This window comes from Mastigoproctus giganteus, chromosome 7 (assembly GCF_048544385.1).
Source record: "Mastigoproctus giganteus isolate SK-2022 chromosome 7, ASM4854438v1, whole genome shotgun sequence".
Classification (NCBI taxonomy): Eukaryota; Metazoa; Arthropoda; class Arachnida; order Uropygi; family Thelyphonidae; genus Mastigoproctus; species Mastigoproctus giganteus.
In genome coordinates, this window is record NC_143581.1 from 49,046,115 (window position 1) to 49,066,563 (window position 20,449).

Sequence of the window (20,449 nt, forward strand, 5' to 3'; positions counted from 1 at the left end):
AGGTAGATCTCATTGTCCGAATATAGCTGCTTGGGATTTCTTTCAAGAACACACTGCCAGGTTTCGTTATGTAATCACCGACCACCTGTTTAGGGGCTAAATTTGCACCACGACAAACCTTTCCAATCTGCCCATCACGTGGAGAAATGAACTCTGTTGTCTCTGCGTTCAATCTGATATATCAGAACTCATATCTGTCCGTCTGTTCTTCCTCTCCATCTATCTAATTCTTCTTCGGTATTGTATTGATCTCTTCTCTCTTAGAAAAAGGTGTCCCCTACTCACACCGTCTCCTTTGCGATAGATGGGTGTGGCATTGAATTTCTGGGGCGATACCGGGTCGAGTAGTCTTGTATTCACAGGTAGATTACTTGCAGAAACTAATAAACATGGCTTGCCATTCGCGCGGTATCAACTAATAAGCTGTCACATAGGAGGGGCTACCAGGAAAAGCATCTTTGTGTTTCTTCCAAGTAGACACGGGAAAATTTCCTAGTAGAACGCTTTTTTTTTTTTCTTTCCTCTTCCCTGCGCCCCCCTCTCCCTTTCACTCTTGACTAAGATAAAAACATTCGATCAGTTGTCGACTTATTTCTTTGTGCACAGTACAAAAACGGTCTGCTGCTGACAGGTAGAGAAATGAAAGAGAAAAAAAAATTCTTCGCATGCTTCCCTTACCCCCCACATTTATATTTGGGTCGTGCCAATCTCGCTTTCTATTACAGCCGAAGTTTCCGTACACTGCCACATTATACTCGATTTCATTAGAGGCTAACAATGGGTCTACATGCAGACGAAATCATTAACAATGTTTAAAGAAGTGGATACAAGATGGCGCTACGGCCCAAATTAACCCTGATGAAGGGAAAAAAAAAAAAAAATTAAAAAAAAAAGAAAAAAAAAATCGGTCGCATTTTTTTAAAATTATAATTATTATTTGAAGAGGCTAGAATTTTAATTACCCTTAACCAGAAAAGCATTACGAAATTAAAAAAAAAAAAGGTACTTACTCCAAAATTTAATGAAATAATTATACAAGTAAAAGGATATAAAAAAAGTACAGAAACGAGTTAGATATCATAATTAAAGGGTAGACGAGGTTATAAAATGGTGGCCTAATTTGGTATTGCAGAGTACAATTGTAATTATCAGAAGTGAGAAAAAGGAGTAAACGAAAACAGGATTTTACCATGGAAAAGTTGTGAGTTTTTATTAAAAAAAGAAAAGAAAAGTAGTTTGTTAAGGCTACTGTACACATTTCAGGGGATAATTGTCAACCACAGAGCAGAGAAGAAGTTAAAATACCAAAAAACAAGGCATTAGTAATGTCAATGAACTTCCATTAAGACTTGTGGAGGAGGAAATTATTTTAAAGAAACTACGCAGTAATAACTGGGCACTGTCTCCATACAAGATGCACTGAAAAAAAAAATACCTTTAAATACAAGAAATAGGTTTAAAAATCCTTCAAATGCAAAATATGCTTGAACCTTAAAATATCTTAACTTGAAAAACTTAAATACGATACAAAATACCTTTAAATACCCTTGAGATCACAATATCCCTAAATACCTTAAAATACAAAAAATAGGTTTAAATTCCTTCAAATGCAAAATACGCTTCAACTTAAAATTCCTTAAATTGTAAAAACTTAAATATTTGAGTAGAAATACCTTTAAATACCTGGGGAAATTAGGTGGACGAAAAATACCCTTGAAATCACAATACCTTAAAATACAGAATACCCTTTGAAATTCCATACCCTAAAAAGCAAAATACGCTTGAACACCCTAAATTGTAAAATCTTTAAATACGATACAAAATACCTTTAAATACATGGGGAAACGATACCTTTAAATATCTGGGGGAAACGATACCTTTAAATATCTGGGGGGAAACTATACCTTAAACACCTGGGGGGAAACTATACCTTAAACACCTGGGGGAAACCTCCTTAAATGTCTTAAAGCACAAAAATCGTTAAATGCATAGATACTTTCACTTTAAAATACAAAATACTTTTAAATATCTGTGAGAAGTCTTAAATTACTTCAAACATCAAACAACTCAACAAAATATAAAATTACCACTGTTAAAATATTTTAAAATCGCTTTCGATTCCAATTTTACAATCATTGTCGCTGTGTGACTGTATGTAACTTTCAGCATCTTGTTGGAAGGTTTTTGGTAATTGTAACCAGCAACACTATTTTAGGTTTGATTTAATTATAAACTTCCTGTTCGTTGCAGCAGAAACAAGAGGGAAAAAAAAAAAAAAAAAAACACATAATCGATTGTTTCCGGTCAAAATAGTAAGTGCACGGCTCGATTTTTCATTATCGCGTGTAATGATCGAATCTACGCATGGGAAGAGTCAGAATGGAACATGTGGTGGATGCCTCCGGTCCCTACTGTGGTGTTTGATGTTCCCACAAATAGCCCAAAGTCACGAAAATATAGGTCTTCGGTCGTAATGGTCCTGGATCTGTGAGACAGTCGAGATTTGGCAATTTGAATAGCTGGGAGAACACCGTATTGATTTAGACACTTAGGAAAACGGTGAGGGCGAGAGGAGGAGGAAGGATGGTAGATTCGTGGCAAAATTATATCCTATTAGATATACAAGACAAACCAAAAATCAATAAAATTCCTCTGTTAATACAATAGGAGAAATAGGTACACCACATATATCTCATCAATATGAAATTTAAAATCGGATATCTAAGCGATCTCCAAATAGAACTTATAGAAGTGAAAACCAGACTACAGTCGCTTGTAATGCACACCGACCCTGTCCACGTCTTGTAGCAGTGTAGGCGAGTCCTACAGCCGCGTGGTAGGGAATTAATGGTGAAAACCCGAATACTGTTTCAGCCGAAAGACTAACAATACGCACTTTCTCGTGTTCCAGATGCGATAGTTTATCCACAAGCAAGCGGAATTTTATTTCGTCTGCCAAATAAACTTGGATTGTAAACCTTCAAGATTTGCAAAGGAACGCATTAGCAAGCATTGACTTCAGCGGAAAAATCAGGAGCAGAATAATGGATTTAACTACGATATTATTAAAGATTAGAAGTCGATAGATGTCCCTAGATGAGGGTTGACTACTACCTTCATTGCGTCAATTAGGCGTGTCGAAAGTGAAATTCCTCTGTACACTGCCTGTACCATGTTAAGCATAGCAAGCACTCAGCGACTCATCTGTAAATAGCTGTCTTGACGTTCCCAAAGACACCTCAAGTGTTTAAACTCCACTTGAGTGTTATCAGCGATGATTTCACCTAACAACTGCAAAATTAGAATTTCATCAGCACAATGTGCCAACTTTGTTTCGTTTCTTCCCAGTCATTTTCAAATAATGGCAAAGATTAAGGCAGGAAAACGTCTTACTTGATATCTAACAATAGGAAAAATGTCTCAACTTTATATTAATTATTCTCTCTATAGAAATCTTCAAATTGTTTTCCTCAGTCGTGTTTTTCTTAAGAGGAAGGCCCACGGTAACTCCTCCCTTAAAACAAAAAGCTCAACTACGTAAGTCGAAGCGGTATGTTATAATTCATATCGCACGGTCTGAGGCACCATTAGCTTGGCGAGCTACTGTTTCTTAGAGCGTACAAAAAGGCAATCTCTCCGCCATATTACTCCCGCGCTGCCACACCCTTAATGATGTAAAGACGTTGCTTGTTCGCAGCCCCAACTTCGATATAAGCCTCAATAAAAAGGAGTTCACTATTACTTCTTTTGTCCTGGTAGACCTCCTGCCGTCTGGCTTCCATGGAAAAATTTGTATCATAAAGAAGTCAGGAATGCGAAGAAAGGTATTGAAAAATATTATAAAATAGAAGGTTAAAATTGGAGAAAAACATACCAGCGAGTTCAAAGGGACAATACAGTCATAAATAATGTTTGATTGAAAAACGATTTCTCACGTGCCTCGGTGAGCTTTTGGGAACACGAAAGAAAAAAAACAAAATAAGAAAAACCATAGTGTTTTCCCTGTGGTTCAATTACTCAATCTCATTCCATCTTAATTGTTGAACAGTTCAATAGGTTTGCAATAGTTACTTGTGTTCAATAGGTAGAGGACACCGAGTAACAGGTAATCACGTGACAAGGGAAAAAGAAATCAGCACAGAAGACAAAATGAGATAGTACACTCAGAAGCCAAATTATTAGAAAAGTGTGTGTTAATCACAAAGGCGACTAATGCTAGGAGGCGTCAGTATACTGTCTCTGCAAACTGTGTGTTCAATTTACTGGACGAAGAACCCATGCACCTTTCTCCTGAGACCAATTAATTGAGCCACTCTGCAAAAAATGCCCATAAAAATTCCTTGAGGATTCCAACCCAGGCTTTTTCCACCTGGTGCGGCGAGGATGGTGACTGCATCCACTCTAGTACATGAAAAGGCTGAAGAGGAAGTGAATAAAATGTATCAAAGGGATGTTCTGGGTCCCAGCACTTTAGGATAGAAAATTCTGTCCATAAGGTTTAAATCATGGTGTGTTTTTACTGCGGTTTTACCTGATGAGGATCTGGCACCAAGGTCGCATTCAAACGTTGCTTCCTGTGCGAATATTTTGAAATGGAACTGCATAAAAATAATCAATGTTGTGTGTGGAGTGTGCGAGCGCTCCGACATGTTTCCAACAATCTTTTAAACGGAATTACCAATTAGTTGCAATGACACGACAGAATACACATTTCAACTTACCCACATCGGCATCAAAGATTATCTTTTCATTGCCCTTGTATTCCTTGACCAAAAACAAGTCCCTCAACTCGTCCTCCAGGTCTCGACCTTCGTTGCGAACGTGCATGTGTCGAAGGTTCTCGTTCCTCATGTGTCGTATCGAGTGCACGTGCTGGATGAGGTTGTACTTGGCACGGGTCGAGAACTTACACAGCTTGCAGTGGTAGTACTTGCTGTCGGCGTTGACGGAGGCTTCGGAGAGTTGCAGGTGTCGGTAGAGCTTTGCACTGGCCTCGTGGCGCGGATTGGCTGTGTGCAGCTGGACTTTGTGAATGCTGTTGGTGTAGTAGTCGCATGCGTTGCAGCGGACCTGAACCGGATTGCTGACGTTGACGTACTTCAGCTTCCACTCGGTGCTGGGACCCCCTTCCTTCACGTGGTTTACGTGCTGCAGGCGCTGTAGATGTTTGTCCGTCTTGCAGTGCAACTGGAAGTTGGCCTTCAGGTTGGTCTTGTAAGTGCACAGCTTGCAGATGTACGTGCCGGCTACGGCCATCAGCACCTCGTCCTCCCTCTGACGGGTGCGATCCTGTTGCACATGCTGATTGAGGGCCTCCACGGTGTCGGCTGAGTAGACGTGGCACACGCAACACTGGAACAACTTGCTGTTCTCGTCATAAGGAACGTCTGGCCGCAGGGTCGGATCCGGGTGGTCGACGTCAATCGATGGTGTCGTACTGAGATTCAGCGGAGTTCCCATGGGTCCTTTACCACTGGCTGCAGCGGCGGCAGCAGCAGCCGCGGCCATGGCCCGATGTTGTTGTTGTTGAGTGGCCATCATGAGCAGCGCATGGTTGTAGGCCATGTCGGCCAGGGCAGCTTCTGGCTGTAGTTGAGTGTCGCATGGCAACAGTAGACCCGGATGGAACTGGAACAACGGGTCCATTGCTTGAGCTTGTGCCTGAGCTTGAGCCTGGGCCTGGGCCTGCGCCTGCTGGAAGGCTGACAGCTGCTGCATGTGTTTGACGTTCTGTTGTAGGACCATCATGTTATGGTTGTGCTTCTCGCTGGTCATGTGGATGCGCAAGTTGCGGGCCACGTTGGTCTCGTAGTTGCAAACATCACAGCGCCAAGTGGCCTTCGGTTTGGTTGTGGTGTTAATGGGTTTCTTCATGGGATCGGCCGCGGATGGGGAGGCAATAGGTGGAGCCGGCATGCCCTGCGTCTGGAGTACGTGTTCGGCGGAGATGTTTCCATTCTGGAGCTCCTGGACGTTGTTAATGTGCTTGTCGGACTGCATATGGATGCTGAGGTTGCCTTTGGTAGTGGTGGAGTAGTTGCACACCTCGCAGCGATAAGGCTTGTAGCCGCACGTGTACGTCTCTCCTCGTGCCAATCGAGGATGGGGTTGATTGGTGAGGCAGTAGATGCAGCTCATCTCGTTTTCGGGATGTTTTTCCTTCATATGGATCTCGAGTGTTTCTTGGTACTTGTAGTGCCAATTGCACTTCGGACACTTGAGGGTTTTGCAGGAATTTCGGGAATGCATCATGGTCATGTGACCGCCCAGAGAGCGAGAGGAACCTAGGATCAGATCACACTTGGGGCATTCGACACCGTTCGTTTTGCCATCAGGATGCTGAGGACAGACACACAGGGGACTGCTCGTGGATGGGGTAGGAGACTGTGCAGTCGTGAACAAGGGGGAGGGAAGGACTTTAGGAGACGTCCTAACTCCGGGGGAAGTACTTTCTATACTTCCAGCACTTGTGGGTCTTTCGAGGCTAACTAAATTGTTCACAGTAGTGGGGGTGCACAGAAAGGGAAAATAACTCGATCTGATATCGTGGTCTTCCTGAGTGGCATTTTCACTCTGTCCATTCATTACCCCCGCTGTTGTTGGTGTTTTGTTCGTTGCATCCTTTTCAGACGATAAAGGAGACACCCTTGGTGAGTCGCTGGCTTCAGCTGCAGCGGTCGCAGCCTTGGCCATCTTCTCGATAGTTGCTAGGTCCTCCAGTTCTGGTGCTAAGGCTTCGTCAGTCTCTGGGCTGACGAGCAAGGAACTTGAAACGGCTAATGCCGATGTAGTAGTAGTGGTGTCCGATCTACCACTCAAAACCGATTTGATCTCGGGCATAGCTGACACGGGACTTGAGTTGGCGGACACCAAAGTTGTGATAGCTGATGATGTGAACCCACTGGCCATAGCATTGGACACTGCATTTAATAAACTAGTCACAGGGTCCGAGGATGCGAAGGAACTTGAACATGAGCTCGGTACTGATGAAGTAAAAACATTATGATGTGAAGCCCCACTGACTTGAGCCGTAGAACTAGGAATTGGCTCAAGAAATGATAGTAATGGTTCTTTATCCTTGCCAACCCCCTGAATGATGGCGGATGAATTCTTTTGAGACATGATATCTCTCTCCTCCTCATTCAGTGTGATATTATGCTCCCCCATTGCATGAGCAACAAACGATTTGGCATATCCAAAAGAGAGCTTACAAATAAAACACATCAGTATAGGTTTCACAGGTACCAAAGAATAGTCTATCATAGGAAAATTAGCCTTCTCCACGTGTGGCCTCTTGGACCTATCTTTACAGTCCTGGCTGATTTCACTGGGTTTACCACGCACACTAAAAACTCTATAGCTGTGCATTATGGGAACTTCAGGAACTTTTTGCTTCTCTTGTAGGAAACTGTAAGCTTGCCCGTATAGGGCGTTATAAAGTGCAGGATTCCTAGAAACATGAAGAGCATTAACTATTTGTGGGAACACCCTAAGTTGCGGAGGTGTTGACCCCCTTGCGTCCACAATACTGCCTTCTTGCTGAGGTAGATCCAGGCTTCCGTCTTCATCGCTCATTTCCGAGTCCCCGTTGCCCTCGATAATGAACGCCGAACCATCTGGGTTGTAGACTATTTTGCCTAGAAAGTTTTCTACGTCGCTCGCTGAACTATCCGACAACAAGTCATTCCCGACAATGTCCATGTTTCTATCTAATCGGAGACGAGTTTGGTGTCGAGACCTCAGCCCATCTACCTTGTCTTCACGGGACGCCTCACATACGTGTCGGATGTACTGATTCGCGGAATCGAAATCCTGCCCACAGGAATCGCATTTTGAGAACTTTGGGCATTGGGTACAAGAGGAACTTGGCGGACGATCGGGTACCCTCTGGGGCTCCGCAATAGGTTCCTGGGTTTCTTCGGGGGTCATGCCTTTATGCGACACTCGCGGGAAACCACCGGAGTCACTAGGGGGTGCCAGAGAAGTGCCACTAAAACTTTTAGGATGGAGTGAAGGACCCCCTACTAGAGACGGGGGATGGTGGTCCAAGGGTGTTTGATGGCCACCCTTCCCCTGACCAGTGTCCATCTCCACGGCAGGAACATCCGGGTCCATGGTGCCGATCGGGAGACTGTTATGTCATCGCGAGGATTCCCATCCACCTCTGAAAAGAAAGAAAGAGATACTTAAGAAACTCCGCAAAGACAACAAGAATATTATGAAGACACTGTCTAGCAAATCCAATTGTCCCGACTACACATTTTCTCTAAAAACAAAAAAGAAAGAAGAAAAAAAAAAAGCGGTACTTGCCAAACCAGTTTGTTATACTCCAACATAAAAAAGGGGTAGTGGGGGGGGGAGGCATAAAAATAAACCTAGGCTTTTGTGATGTATATATGCAAATAGTAACACGGGCAAACATCTGGTCAAAGTGTGTCGTTCAATAGCGAAGGCGCAAAAGATCTCCTGATATAAACATGGAGATGAAGATTAATGAACCCTCCTTATTGAAAAATTATGCAAAAATCATATTACTTAGACGAAGTAGCTGAGCTTTCAACTACTCAAATCCATGAATAATTAGGCAGTGTGCAATTTGACATACAAAACACCCCAAATCGATTAACGGAAAAGAAAGAAGTTTCAAAACGAAAAAGGTTTTAAGACACATTACTTTAAATCTTGTAAGGTAGGTTTGAGAGGATTATGAAAGGAGGAAGCATTGGCATTCGTAATGGTCATAAACGATTAAAAATATCCCGATGATGACCACGAACCAACTGTTCCAAGTGTGTGATAACTATAATGTATAGCCCCCGGCATAGTAATTAGGCCTAACATGATGTTTAACTCTTAAATGATGCATCAACAGTTGACCCCAAAAGAGTCCGTTCGAAACAAATAAGCATTATCCTCAAAATAGATAATTAAAACTAAAAACCTAAATTTGTATGTGCTGATTTAAGTTTTTGTATGGAATAATACTTATTGTCAGAGTCCCTCCAGCTTAAGATCTGTCCCAGTTGAGCAGTTGGATTGGTTTTTGCAATTCCAAATGCTCAATCTCTACATTTATTATCGATGTACCATTATAATAATTATTATTAGTACGTATTATTAACATAATTTTCCAATAATATTACCACACATACTTTCTATTATGTTTAGAAAATTCCTTTTATATATTCTTTCACCTTGAATCCCTTGGCCAATGTCCGTGGAGGGAATATTGCAGCGCATTCCTTGCAATGGATTTATTTACACTTATCTAACTAATTTGCATGTGATAATGATTTGTCAGTTTTTCTAAATGGACTGGACTAATCGTACGTACTAATGTCCAAGAAGAAGTCGTTGAGGCATTACATATGGAAGATGCCATACCTTTTTAAGCAATTTTCAAATATTTGAGATTGGGGGTACGCAAAATAAGGCAGATTAACCCTATTAACAAAAACGCCACACTCAGCAGGTGACATTAAAAGTTATTTATACCACTGTCATCCGCTGCTAAGCACAACGGGAGAGGCTGTCACATTGATGGATAGCGACATACCTAGCAAACTCTATTTTCTCTTTCATCCCTATTAGCCAAGACAATTAGGCTTGCATTCCATGCATGAAATTCGGGGGGTAGAGGGGAGTCGAGAGCTGTTCCAGGGAATGATGCACGGTGGGGAAGGGAAGAAAGAGAACAGGAGGAGACAGACCATCTTACTGGCCATTCTCACTGTTTGTCGATGATGGAGGAAGGCTCCCATATTGATCGCTAATATGCGGTTTTGTATATGGATAGGACTCTACAGGACTGCATCGCCCATGCAAAAATCATTTGTTTTATTTTAACTCGAATATGAAAAGACAATCGGTTGTTTACCAAATCGTATCCAACGTCCCCATCAATAAACCTAACCACCAGCAGTTTCTCTAATTGGCAGAACTTGTTGCGAATACATAAAACAGCAAAAACAGAAAAGGAGGGGAAAAAAATCGTACAGCAAACAGCCAATGTTGCGCGCGACTGCAACAATCAATCACGCTCTCAGCGTCTTATCCTCGTGCGATGTCACGAGGTGCTGCTAACATTGTAACACAACTTTGGGCTGACAGCTTTAGTAAAAAGAAAGAAGAGAGAAAGAGAGAAAAGGAGGCAATATGCACACGTTAAGAAGAAAGAAAAAAGGAATCTCGGAATAATAACTGTAAAAGTGGACTAAATAAACGAACCAAAATGTTCAAACTCGAATGTACAGGGTTATAATGGATGGCTGATCATAGCGTACGTGTACAGTGTTGTGCACAATGGTAGCGCCCGGGGAGTCATTACGATTTAATTCATCAATTGAGGCTCATTATTATTCCACCGAAGGCAATAAAGCCGCAGTCACACAACAAAAAAGGGGCAGGTGGAGTGAGATAGCGTGACATCTCACACATCCCTGCCGTGGGCAAGGTCACACAGAACTTCGAAGGTCACTGACCACCATCATTTTGACAATATTTGAAGAAAGGGTGGTCGCATCGCACGAACTTCCTGTCGGAGTTCAATCGGCCGTCCGCATTACTCTACAGAGGTCCATAGTGCTTCCTCCCCCCTCCCCTCCACCTCGTCAATACAGTTTCCTACCAGCGTCCTCTGAAAGTCCGTCTCTCGTGACACCTTATCATCGCAATTATCAAGCGCTGCCTCATTTTGGTGGTAGGCAATCTTTTCCACCTCGTACCGCAGTGGACCGAACCGCTGGGGCTCTTGATAAACAAGCAAAGGTGGGAGGGTCGAGGAAAATGAACGTTTCTCTCATTGAAGGAGAGTCCTTGAAGCGCAGAAGACGCCACTAATTAAGGACGATAAGGTACCGCCAACCAGCACAAGGAACAATGTGAGAAAGAGTGTTATGGACCCAAAGTCCGTGTAATGAGAAGAGTTGCAATCATTATATCTACGACTGCTGATAATTACTGATCGTAACAGGCTTACTTGGCCTCTCAATGGTGTGCAGCCAAACCTACCTGTACAACGTCTCAGGAAGAGAGAGAGAGAGAAGACACACGGCACGAGAAAGGCCGGAAACGGCACACTACAAGGCCATTACTTAAGTCGACTGATGACGTAACGAGACATATCTATGGAGACAGGATACTTGTGAAATTTTCTTATCAATCTGTATGCGAAAGGGGCCCGCGGTATTAATCTGTTAACAATGGCTGGAAGAGACTAATTTAAAGCAACCTGTATTCGTGGAAGGAAAGAAGGAAAAAAAAAAAAAGCCATCCACACCCACGCATTGTTGAATGGATAAAACCAAACGATTTAAGGCGTCTATTTTTGACTCAAACGTACGTCACGGTGGATTTTTAGAATCCAAACCAGTCTTGGTACAGAAATCAGAAGCCAAAATCATCAACAACAACAACAAAAAAGGATTCATGTCTATAGCCGATGTTTTTGTTCAAATTCCAAGAGGGCGCCACTGTATAGTGTCGCAATTAGACGTCCGCTCAAGAATAAAATTTTTCTTCCTTGCAGCTACCCTCCCACCCTATCTTTAATAACATTTGACGCCTCTGAGGGGCATGGAACTCCATCTTTTAAAGAGTGTGAGCCAAAAACGATGTACTGATATACGCGTTATACACAAGAAAAAAATAAATAAATAAAATATATATATGGAAGACTTGAGTGTTACAAAGTAAAAAGAGCCATATGCATAAAAAAACCAGTCGTGAGCAGCTGCGATGCAATCTTTAATTACCGCCGATTGCGTGGAAGGATTGGCGTCAAGACCTCCCCCCTCCTCTGCGGAAGGGGAGGAATATAGTTGAGGTGTGCCTTTCTCAGTAATTATGTCGTATAATATGGAGGCTTGGTAAACAAAGACGAGAATTAAAATGCAACAGTTGACAGCTACCACTTATCTCCATATCAGAAGGGGGCAAAGTCCGCTCTGGGTTTGGGGTATCTGTAATTCTAGAAGGTCTGACTACAGCCTGCACACTAAATAAACATAACATTCTTCGCAATATCCACTATCCACGCTGATGTCTGGTGAAGGTGTTCGAGCGAAAGTTTCAAAAGATGATGCAGTTAAGATTGCTCAAAAGTTGACACAGATGCGATCGAGTCCGATTTTAACAGCAGAGGCAGTTCTAAGTGGAAAGACAGAGGATAGATATAAAGACCTAGATGGCAGGACAGAGGACTAAAAACAGAGTAGTGCAACAGAAATATTTGTTTTGCTTTCGGTACAGAAAATCAGACGATAGTGCGCAATATAGAAATAGAATAATGATGGATTTGTAGCTTTTTTCATTGTTGAGCGTGTACTGTCTTTTGGTACATCTACACGCAATCTGTCGTGAGTAGAAATGTATATGACTATGCCAAATACGAGGTACGTTTATAAAGTTAATACTCTTCAATCCATAAAGCGTTTAGGGCGTAAGTCTTAAGCTATGGAAAAGTCTAGACTATATATAAGTATATAGTGCGAAGGCATCAATAATACATAGCCAAATCTGAATGAACAGAATATTAGCAAAGCGGCATCGTTTTAAGTTATATCTCATATTGTGAATACCTTCACAACGAGTTGCCATGATATTGCACTACTTCGAATAAGTAACGCTTCACTTGAGGAGAAGACTAATGTTGCTTATTCTCAGATGGATACCACCACCCAGACGGCACCGTTTCAGGGCTATTTGGCCTTTCCTCGGTGGGTGGGTAGGTAGGTACCCGAGTGATGCAATGATGTCAAAACAGTTATGAAGTATAACTCCACAATATGAGAGATGCCTGATGGTGTATGATGTATTTAGACTATAAAGCGTTTAGGGAGTAAGCCTCAAGCTATGGAAAAGTCTTATTGATGCCTTCGCACTATACTTATACATAGTCTACTCCTCAATCCTTAATTTAAAATCTCAACTAGTGTTTCACGTACTGATTTAAAATTTGTACGGCGTTTATAAAAATAAACAGTCTGAAAATTTTTTTCGAAAATTATTCAATTTTTTAAAAAGTAAATTAGAAAATTTCAAAAAAAATCCAAAATATATTTTTAGACAAAAGGCACTTTAATCATGTGAAGTATTTAATTAGTTTTTTGGTAAGAAAGAATTTATACCATTAGTTTGTAACTAAAAATTGGCTAAATTTTGGATTTCTATATTGAAATGCGCCTTTGATCCTTGGGGAAGATTCGCAAGCTCGCCGAAGCCACGTTTAAGAAGCAAAGGGTGTTTTCAGTTGATCTCTTTCTCTGTACCAAAAAAGAAATCAATTAACCTTTTGTAGTACATTTAGAATTGCAGCCAGACGAGAAAGGATTAACTCATTCACACCTGGAGACCGGACAAGATGCAAATTTATAGGTAGAGAATATTTGAATTATGGCTTTCTGTCAATCTTTGAGTGAACAGACAAAACGGAGGGAAGGAAGCAAATCGAAAAGCACACACACACACATAGTCCAGCTGACGGCCGAAGAGTAGGGAGAGAATGGAGGAGGGATTACTAAGACAAGGGCAGACAGGCACTTCTCATCCGTAACCAAAGCTAGCCCGCCAAAAACTCAAGATCAGGGGGTCCAACTTTAAAGACTACATGCGGTAATTACTGCAAACTGAGTAGTTCCGGGGTGGGTGAAAAAAGGGAATAAAGAAAGAGATGAGGGGGGATTTATGAGCGTGGGAACTGTGGCCCGCCTGCACACCTTGGTTAGAGGCCCAATTCGGGGGTAGTGAAGCTTGTCAAATCTTGGCCCGTACTCATTGTCGGTCCCCGTCTTATAGCAGACATGTAAGGGCTACTAAAGAACCGTGTGCCGGTAGAAAGGGGGAGGGGGTAAACACTAAACCGGGTCAATCACTTCTCCCTAAGCGACCATATACACCCGAGGAATGATGAGGTGAGGGATCCAGGTGTAGCAGATGCCTCGAGGCTGAAACTAGCCAATGTCGATAGGCGTAAATACAAATACAACCCCCCTCTAACTACTACCTCGGGAAAACTAAAAGGGGTCCATATCAATCGCCACAGAAAGGGTTGGCGGTGTCCAGCAACTGCGTCTTGTAGTATACTAAGAATAGAGTAGGGAGGAAAATATGTTAAACCTCAATGGGGGTAAAACGAAATCAGAAAGAAAGATAAAAATAAATATTCTGCTTATACTCTGGACAGTGACACAGGATGAGAATTAAGGACAGAGAATACAAGACCATCATCGTGTTTATCAGTCAAGTGGACTGGAACCACGGTCAAACTGCAACGCATGTACTACTGTACCCTCGCTTTTGACCACTCTGCTACGACATGTCATTACACCCATGAGAAAGACACCATGAAGAACTTTGGGGTTTCATAATGTTCACATCGCGGTCCACTCTAAGAAAAACTACACCAGAGGTCGTTGGCGTCTGGCACCTATAGAGCATACAATCTGTTCATCAAAAACAATTGGCAGAGAAGGGGAAGTGGTTTTATTGTCTAACAATTTATTATTAGCGATCGTTATAGCTCCAAGGAATTGGGACATTCGTTATTCTTTTCTTTTTGGAAGAGGAAGAACTAGTGCACGTGTCTTGACTTCCTCTACTATCCTCTTCTTGCGCTGGAGTTAAATTGCAATCATTCTTGCGTGAAATTTGTCTTTGCGGGGGTGGATCTTGTACACGCAATAAGTTTTGAAAACAATAAGGAAAAAGACATTAAAAATTCTCGAGACTGCAGCGGGTGAAACATTTCAGAAACTTCCGGGGGGGAAAGGGGAAGGGGGTCTGTGTCAAAAATTACCATTAGTTTGAAGATAATTACATTCGCCTATCTGTAAAAATTGTCAAAAAGACTTGATTACTCCGAACTGTATTCCAACTAATTGTTATAAAAAAAAACAAAGCCATCCAAAGAGATATACTGCTGTCCTCCTGCTCAAATATTGCTTCCCCCACCCTAAAAAAGCGGTTCGTTTCGTCCATAAGTCGCTACCACTTTTGAATTCAATTCTCATTTGGCGTTTGTTAAACTCCCCCTTGCGAAAATGCAAAATAGAATAGGTTAAACAGCGTCAATGTTGCTAGTAACGAATATCCAGGTAATTGAAAAAAATAACGTGCGAATTTAAGCGCTTTAGAGCACACCTTTTTATTCAAATCGAGTCAACTAACAGGTGATGTTAATCCGAATCAGTACGTGTGTTTTTCCAAGAGATTGCCTATCGCATGGTGAAAGCATTCCAATGATAGCGCCTTCACTGTCAGTTAAAAAGAGGTTTGAAGTTATCGGAAAACTGTCAGTCACGAAAGCATGGTGAATATCCTCGTATTTCCCGATAACCTATCAGACAAATCCGCAAGTTGCTTCCGTTACCTCCCTAAAAACCACCATCCCTAACCAAGATGCAACGCGCTCAAGAAATACAACGTTAAATTCAAAGTTTTCTAGAACGCAATCCAGTTGGTATGTTGGAGCAAACCAGATAAGGCACTATTAAAGTTGTGTCATTCTAACAACAAGATCCCCCTCCCCACACACACACCCACCAGAAGCTAATCCATCACAATGAAAGCGCCGGAAATTCTTTACATGTAGCGTCAACCAATACCTTCCTCCTCCTCCTCTCTACTAGAATTTGGCATAAACACTTTCCGACAGCTCATAAGATGTTTATCAAGAAAAAAATAGAAAAAACAAGAAATCGTTATGAAAATTAATTAATTGTTTACTCATTAGAACAATGTACGCACGCCAAAAACTAAGTCACAAAAAAAAAAAAAAAAAAAAAGACCAACACAAAAAAGAACGGAGGATGAAGCGGATCTCATCCTAACAGATTTCTTTTTCAGAAAGACAACAAAAGCATTACAGTGTGGACGTTACTCAACTGCATCAATACTTCTCCCCCACCCACCCACCCATCATCCCCCAATCGTCTACTGGCCATTCAAAATGGCAGCTACTTCCATAATCCTGTGCTGGACCGTAACGCCACACAAGCCATTAGCGAGATACAATTATCTGTAAAAAGAGTCTTACGTCTCCATGGTGACTGTGACATATTTAGATCACTTCGGAGTTATGCCTGCGTGTGGCCTCCGCTGTTATGGAAACAACTAGGAGCCCGGAAAAGCAGCCGTGGCGGCGAATATCGATAACTGACCAGCCGCCTGACCCTTAGGCGTCTGGGACCTTTCTCATCTCTCCCCAACATCTTCCATCCCCTCCTTTGGAATCGTTGAAGATGAAAACAACAGGACAAGTCTGGTCAGTCGATCTGTATGGTAAAATCGTTAAGAAACGGGTGTCAAAATGTTTTTCGCCGTCCCCGTATCCACAGATGTTCGATCTTAAATAAACGGAGGAATGGATCTTTAATTCAAATGACTTCACTTTCCCTTTCGTTCTTTTATTTTGGTTTCTTTCGTCCTTTTACAAAGCATTCTGTGAATTTCTTTCAAGTTTTATCTTTGTTTTTATTGTTCACTCTCTCTCTCTCTCTCTCTCTCTCTCTCTCTTTTTTCTTCTTCTTCTTCGTTCTCTTTCAAGCAGCTGTCTATTGAAGAAAAGCAATGACCACAATTTATAGAAAAAAAAAAAAAGGACGGGGAAAAAGGGGGATATGAGAAACAAAAAAAAGGCTAAATCTGTGCACATCCTAGTTCAACAGCCCAATTAATATGCAAGGTCAGCATTATCCGATACGGACCACAGACGCCACCAGTGGTCCGAAAAGAGAAGCCAATTATGGCTAAATATGGAGAAGCCAGCAGCTATCTCGCTGCTAAATACTTGTGAAGTGGGAAACAGCTGAAAGGACACTAAATTGGAGATAAATTGTTCGAATGAATCGTCCCCGTCAGCTTGAGTGCTTCATAACCTAACAAGCTGAATCCGGTTTCGTTAAAATGACAACGCGGTATGCCACGCTATGGCTTGTGTTACCTGAAGCCATGCTTGAACAGCTTCTTCGCGAGAAGCCAAGCCACTTTGACAAGGCAAAAGACGCACGATTTAGCAAAATTAGAGCACAATCCACATTTCAAATTACAGTTCGTTCTAATGTTTGTTCCTCCATCAGTTAAGCTACGAAATGCACCCTGACCAGCAAAACAATAGAGAACTAGTCAATAACAGTGGTACACCTGTTTTGCTACCACTCATCAGGGAGCAGGAAGGGGGGGGGAGAAGAGGAGGGGTAGAAGAGAAGGAGGAGGAGGAGTAGGTTGAAGTGTGAATGACCGCGCATAAAAAGAACACAGGCTGAGGTCGAAAGAATGTTCCTTCATAATTCCTGCTTACACAGCACATAGCAGCAGCTGTCAATCCGAAGAGGAATTGGCCTGCTAGTGGTCTTTATTTGCACGTGTGCGTGTGTGTGCGTGCGCGCCCTTCTGGAACCTTCGGATTTTCTGCGGGGCGATGCTGATATCTGCAAAAAGGCGTTTGAGAGAAAAAAAATTGATTGTCAGTTATTTTCCCTTTTTATGATCATTGTGCAGGCAGAAAATCTCCTAATGATAGAGTTCAGAATGTTAACTTAGCGGACTGCGCAGTCTCTATAAAAGTTTCTGAATTGAGCGACCATATTACCATATTTTACCAAATCATTTTGCATATGTCAAGGTGTCTAAGCCTACTTAGGCTTAGCCAACAATCATTTCAATTAGCTTATGTCAATGTGTCTAAGCCTAATTAGGCTTAGTTAAACCTATATCTTCTCGAACGTGACAAAAAAAAAAAAAAAGGAATATAGTCATTCATTTTTTAATTTGATTTTCCTGAAATGCCAAATAACGGAAACGTCACAAACAAGGTTGAAAAGGGAAAAAAAGTACGGTAATTTATTATAAAAAAAGAAGAAAAAAATACCATTTATCGTGAGGAGGCATAGAAAATCTCATAATGCATTCAAGTAAGCAAATAATTTAAGTATATTAGTTTGACATTGGAGCTCCGAGAATTTTGTTATTCAACAGAATTAAATCAAAGTTTCCTTGAATAAAAATAAATATTCAAACCACGTTATGTACTGACAATAGAAATCTATTGTCACGACAAAACGCTAACTATTCGTAATTTTATTCTTTCATTACGTACACTAAAAGTTCCCCAATTTAGTTTCAAAAGCTGAATAGAAACGAAAGGGAGTGAAACATATTTTTAAAGGGTTCAAGGTGTAATGAATCACTCGAATTTAAACCGGGCAGAGGTGAAAAATCCAAAAAAACACGATTAGTGCGAAAGAGAAGAAGAAGAAGAAAAAAAAAAAGGAAGGTGGGCGCATGCGCAGTCATAGACGTCTAAATAATACTTGGAACTATAAGAACAGTAGTTACGTGTTGTTAAACAGCCTACGGGGCAGCTACGAATTGAGGCGAACGCCGGAAATGCGAAATTAACAAAAACTGCAGATAATGAAACCCTAGCTGCAATAATTACTACGGTGTGTGCCTTTCCCGGAACTATCTCGTACTGACACGGCCCATTTTGTGCTTCCACTGGAATTCCACGTAAAAAGCCATTACCTAGAGAGTCATCGAGAATATTTCTCTCTCTCTCTCTCTATTAGTAAAGGTTGTAATGTGTTATAGGAAACGCTTACAAAACAAGTCTCATGAAAGCAATTTCCTAGATAACCAAGACATCGAGTGTTAAGGACGCGTATGAGGAGAGAGAGAGAGAAAGTAAAAGAAATTTGGAAGGGGGATAAGTTCTACTAAGACACTGGAAGGTTGAAAGAAGAAACCAAAATCAGCGAGTATCGCAAAGGACTTCCCCAATCGTTCCTAAATTTATAAGCAACATTCCCAGTTTAGTCTTAAATTACTCACTGATAATATTGATTTATATCGACATTCGAACCTTAGTCTTACAATTGGTGCAAAAGATTTTATTTCTTATGTACGGATGTGGTGATATAAACTACCTGACCAAAAGTATTCGGGCACTCCCTACTAATACGGAACAGCGCGAGGAGAATATGCAAAAGAGGCATGGGTTTAAAATGTGCAGGCAATAGCAAAGATAACAAAAATAAGCAGAATGAGTTGAGGTAAGGTACCTCACATCAGCAATTTCTCATTGGGGACGACAGCCGCACCTCTGAACCTTGCCAATCGTAGCCGATTTGAGTTAAAGATGGCAGAAAGAGGACGATTTCAGTATGTGCGAACCTACAGATAGGCTAAAAACTACTAAAATTTTAAAAATGAAATATTTTCCCAAAAACGCAAAATGTTACAATTAACTTACACCCAGGATAAACTGTTACATTTTTATCGGGGAAGGTGTTACAATTTTCTGAAGTGTGGATCAATTGTAACGTCTATGAGGATTTAATTAAACAAATCCATAGAATTCTAAGGCCTTTTAAGGAAAAAATCTCGTGAGAGAAAATTAAGACACCACGCAGATTTTGCTGCAAAATCATGTCAAAATAAACTTTACCGGTGTATCGTTATACTCTCTTGATCTGCATGCTCTTCCTATCTCCTTTAACAAATGGAATCTCTCTTGATCGTGTTCTAACAATTTTTATTAACTACTGCCGTCAAAGTCGTGGTTACCTTTCTGCTTTTATGCGCATGCACTCAATTCCAAGTTGCAACAAAGAGGACAACCGACGCCACTAGTTACCATCCAATCATCATATCACCAAAATATATGAAACGTTAACAATGGTATGTTTCTCTTTACTGAATCTGCTTGAACCCGAATCCGACCTTAATTTTTAAAAAGCGTCAATTTATCAGTTGTAAAGCGAGACTTCCATTCTTTTTAATGTATTACATGGTGTCCCAAAAGGTTCTCCTTTAGGTCCATCTCTGTTTATACTACATCTAAACGACATGTCGTCTGTTCTAGTCTGACATGAAAGTGTCATCTGCTCTGAAGCTAAATTTTCGATTGGTATTCTATCTCTGGTTGATCACAAAATATTTAAGTCCTTCGAAATCTTGAAACTGACATGGAAGGCCATAAGATGTACAAGCATGCGCATTAAACTGACATTTCGAATTCACTTTATAGTACGTTTTAAAGTCTGTAAACAAAAGGAAAGGAATGTAAATGAAATAAAAATAATTTCAGTAATCTAAAACACCTTGCAAAAAGAGATGCTTGTAAGATGTTTGCTAATCCCACTATAGAAGCCCAATTTTTCTAATATTTCTAATGACCCCGTGGTCATTAGAAATATGGAAATTGGGATATGGAAATTGGCAACTGGGATTAAAAATGAAATCATAGGCAACCGGGGGTTAGTATATTCATCCTTCCTTGCGCATTTCAATATGGATGAATTTTTTGTGGACATCGTGTACACATCAAACTAGAGCGCTATCCCAAGTCCTCTCCTATAAACTAAAGCACGGATGTCACAAAAGATGATTCTACGACAACCATGAGATGCGTAGGAATAACACATCCCTCAGATCTTTCCCTCCCTTCGCT

At 41.2% G+C, this 20,449-nt stretch overlaps 1 protein-coding gene across 5 annotated transcripts in view; it reads right to left on the bottom strand.

Moving 5' to 3' along the window:
* LOC150082882 (zinc finger homeobox protein 3-like) overlaps positions 1–20,449 on the bottom strand; it is a 265,556-nt gene that overhangs the window by 127,055 nt on the left and 118,052 nt on the right. For all 5 annotated transcript variants that reach the window (XM_090377648.1, XM_090377650.1, XM_090377651.1 and 2 more), the window contains exon 2: positions 4,722–8,164. In XM_090377648.1, the coding sequence (XP_090233774.1) occupies positions 4,722–8,115 (3,394 nt within the window). In that variant the 5' untranslated portion in view covers positions 8,116–8,164. The remainder of the gene's footprint in view (positions 1–4,721; positions 8,165–20,449) is intronic.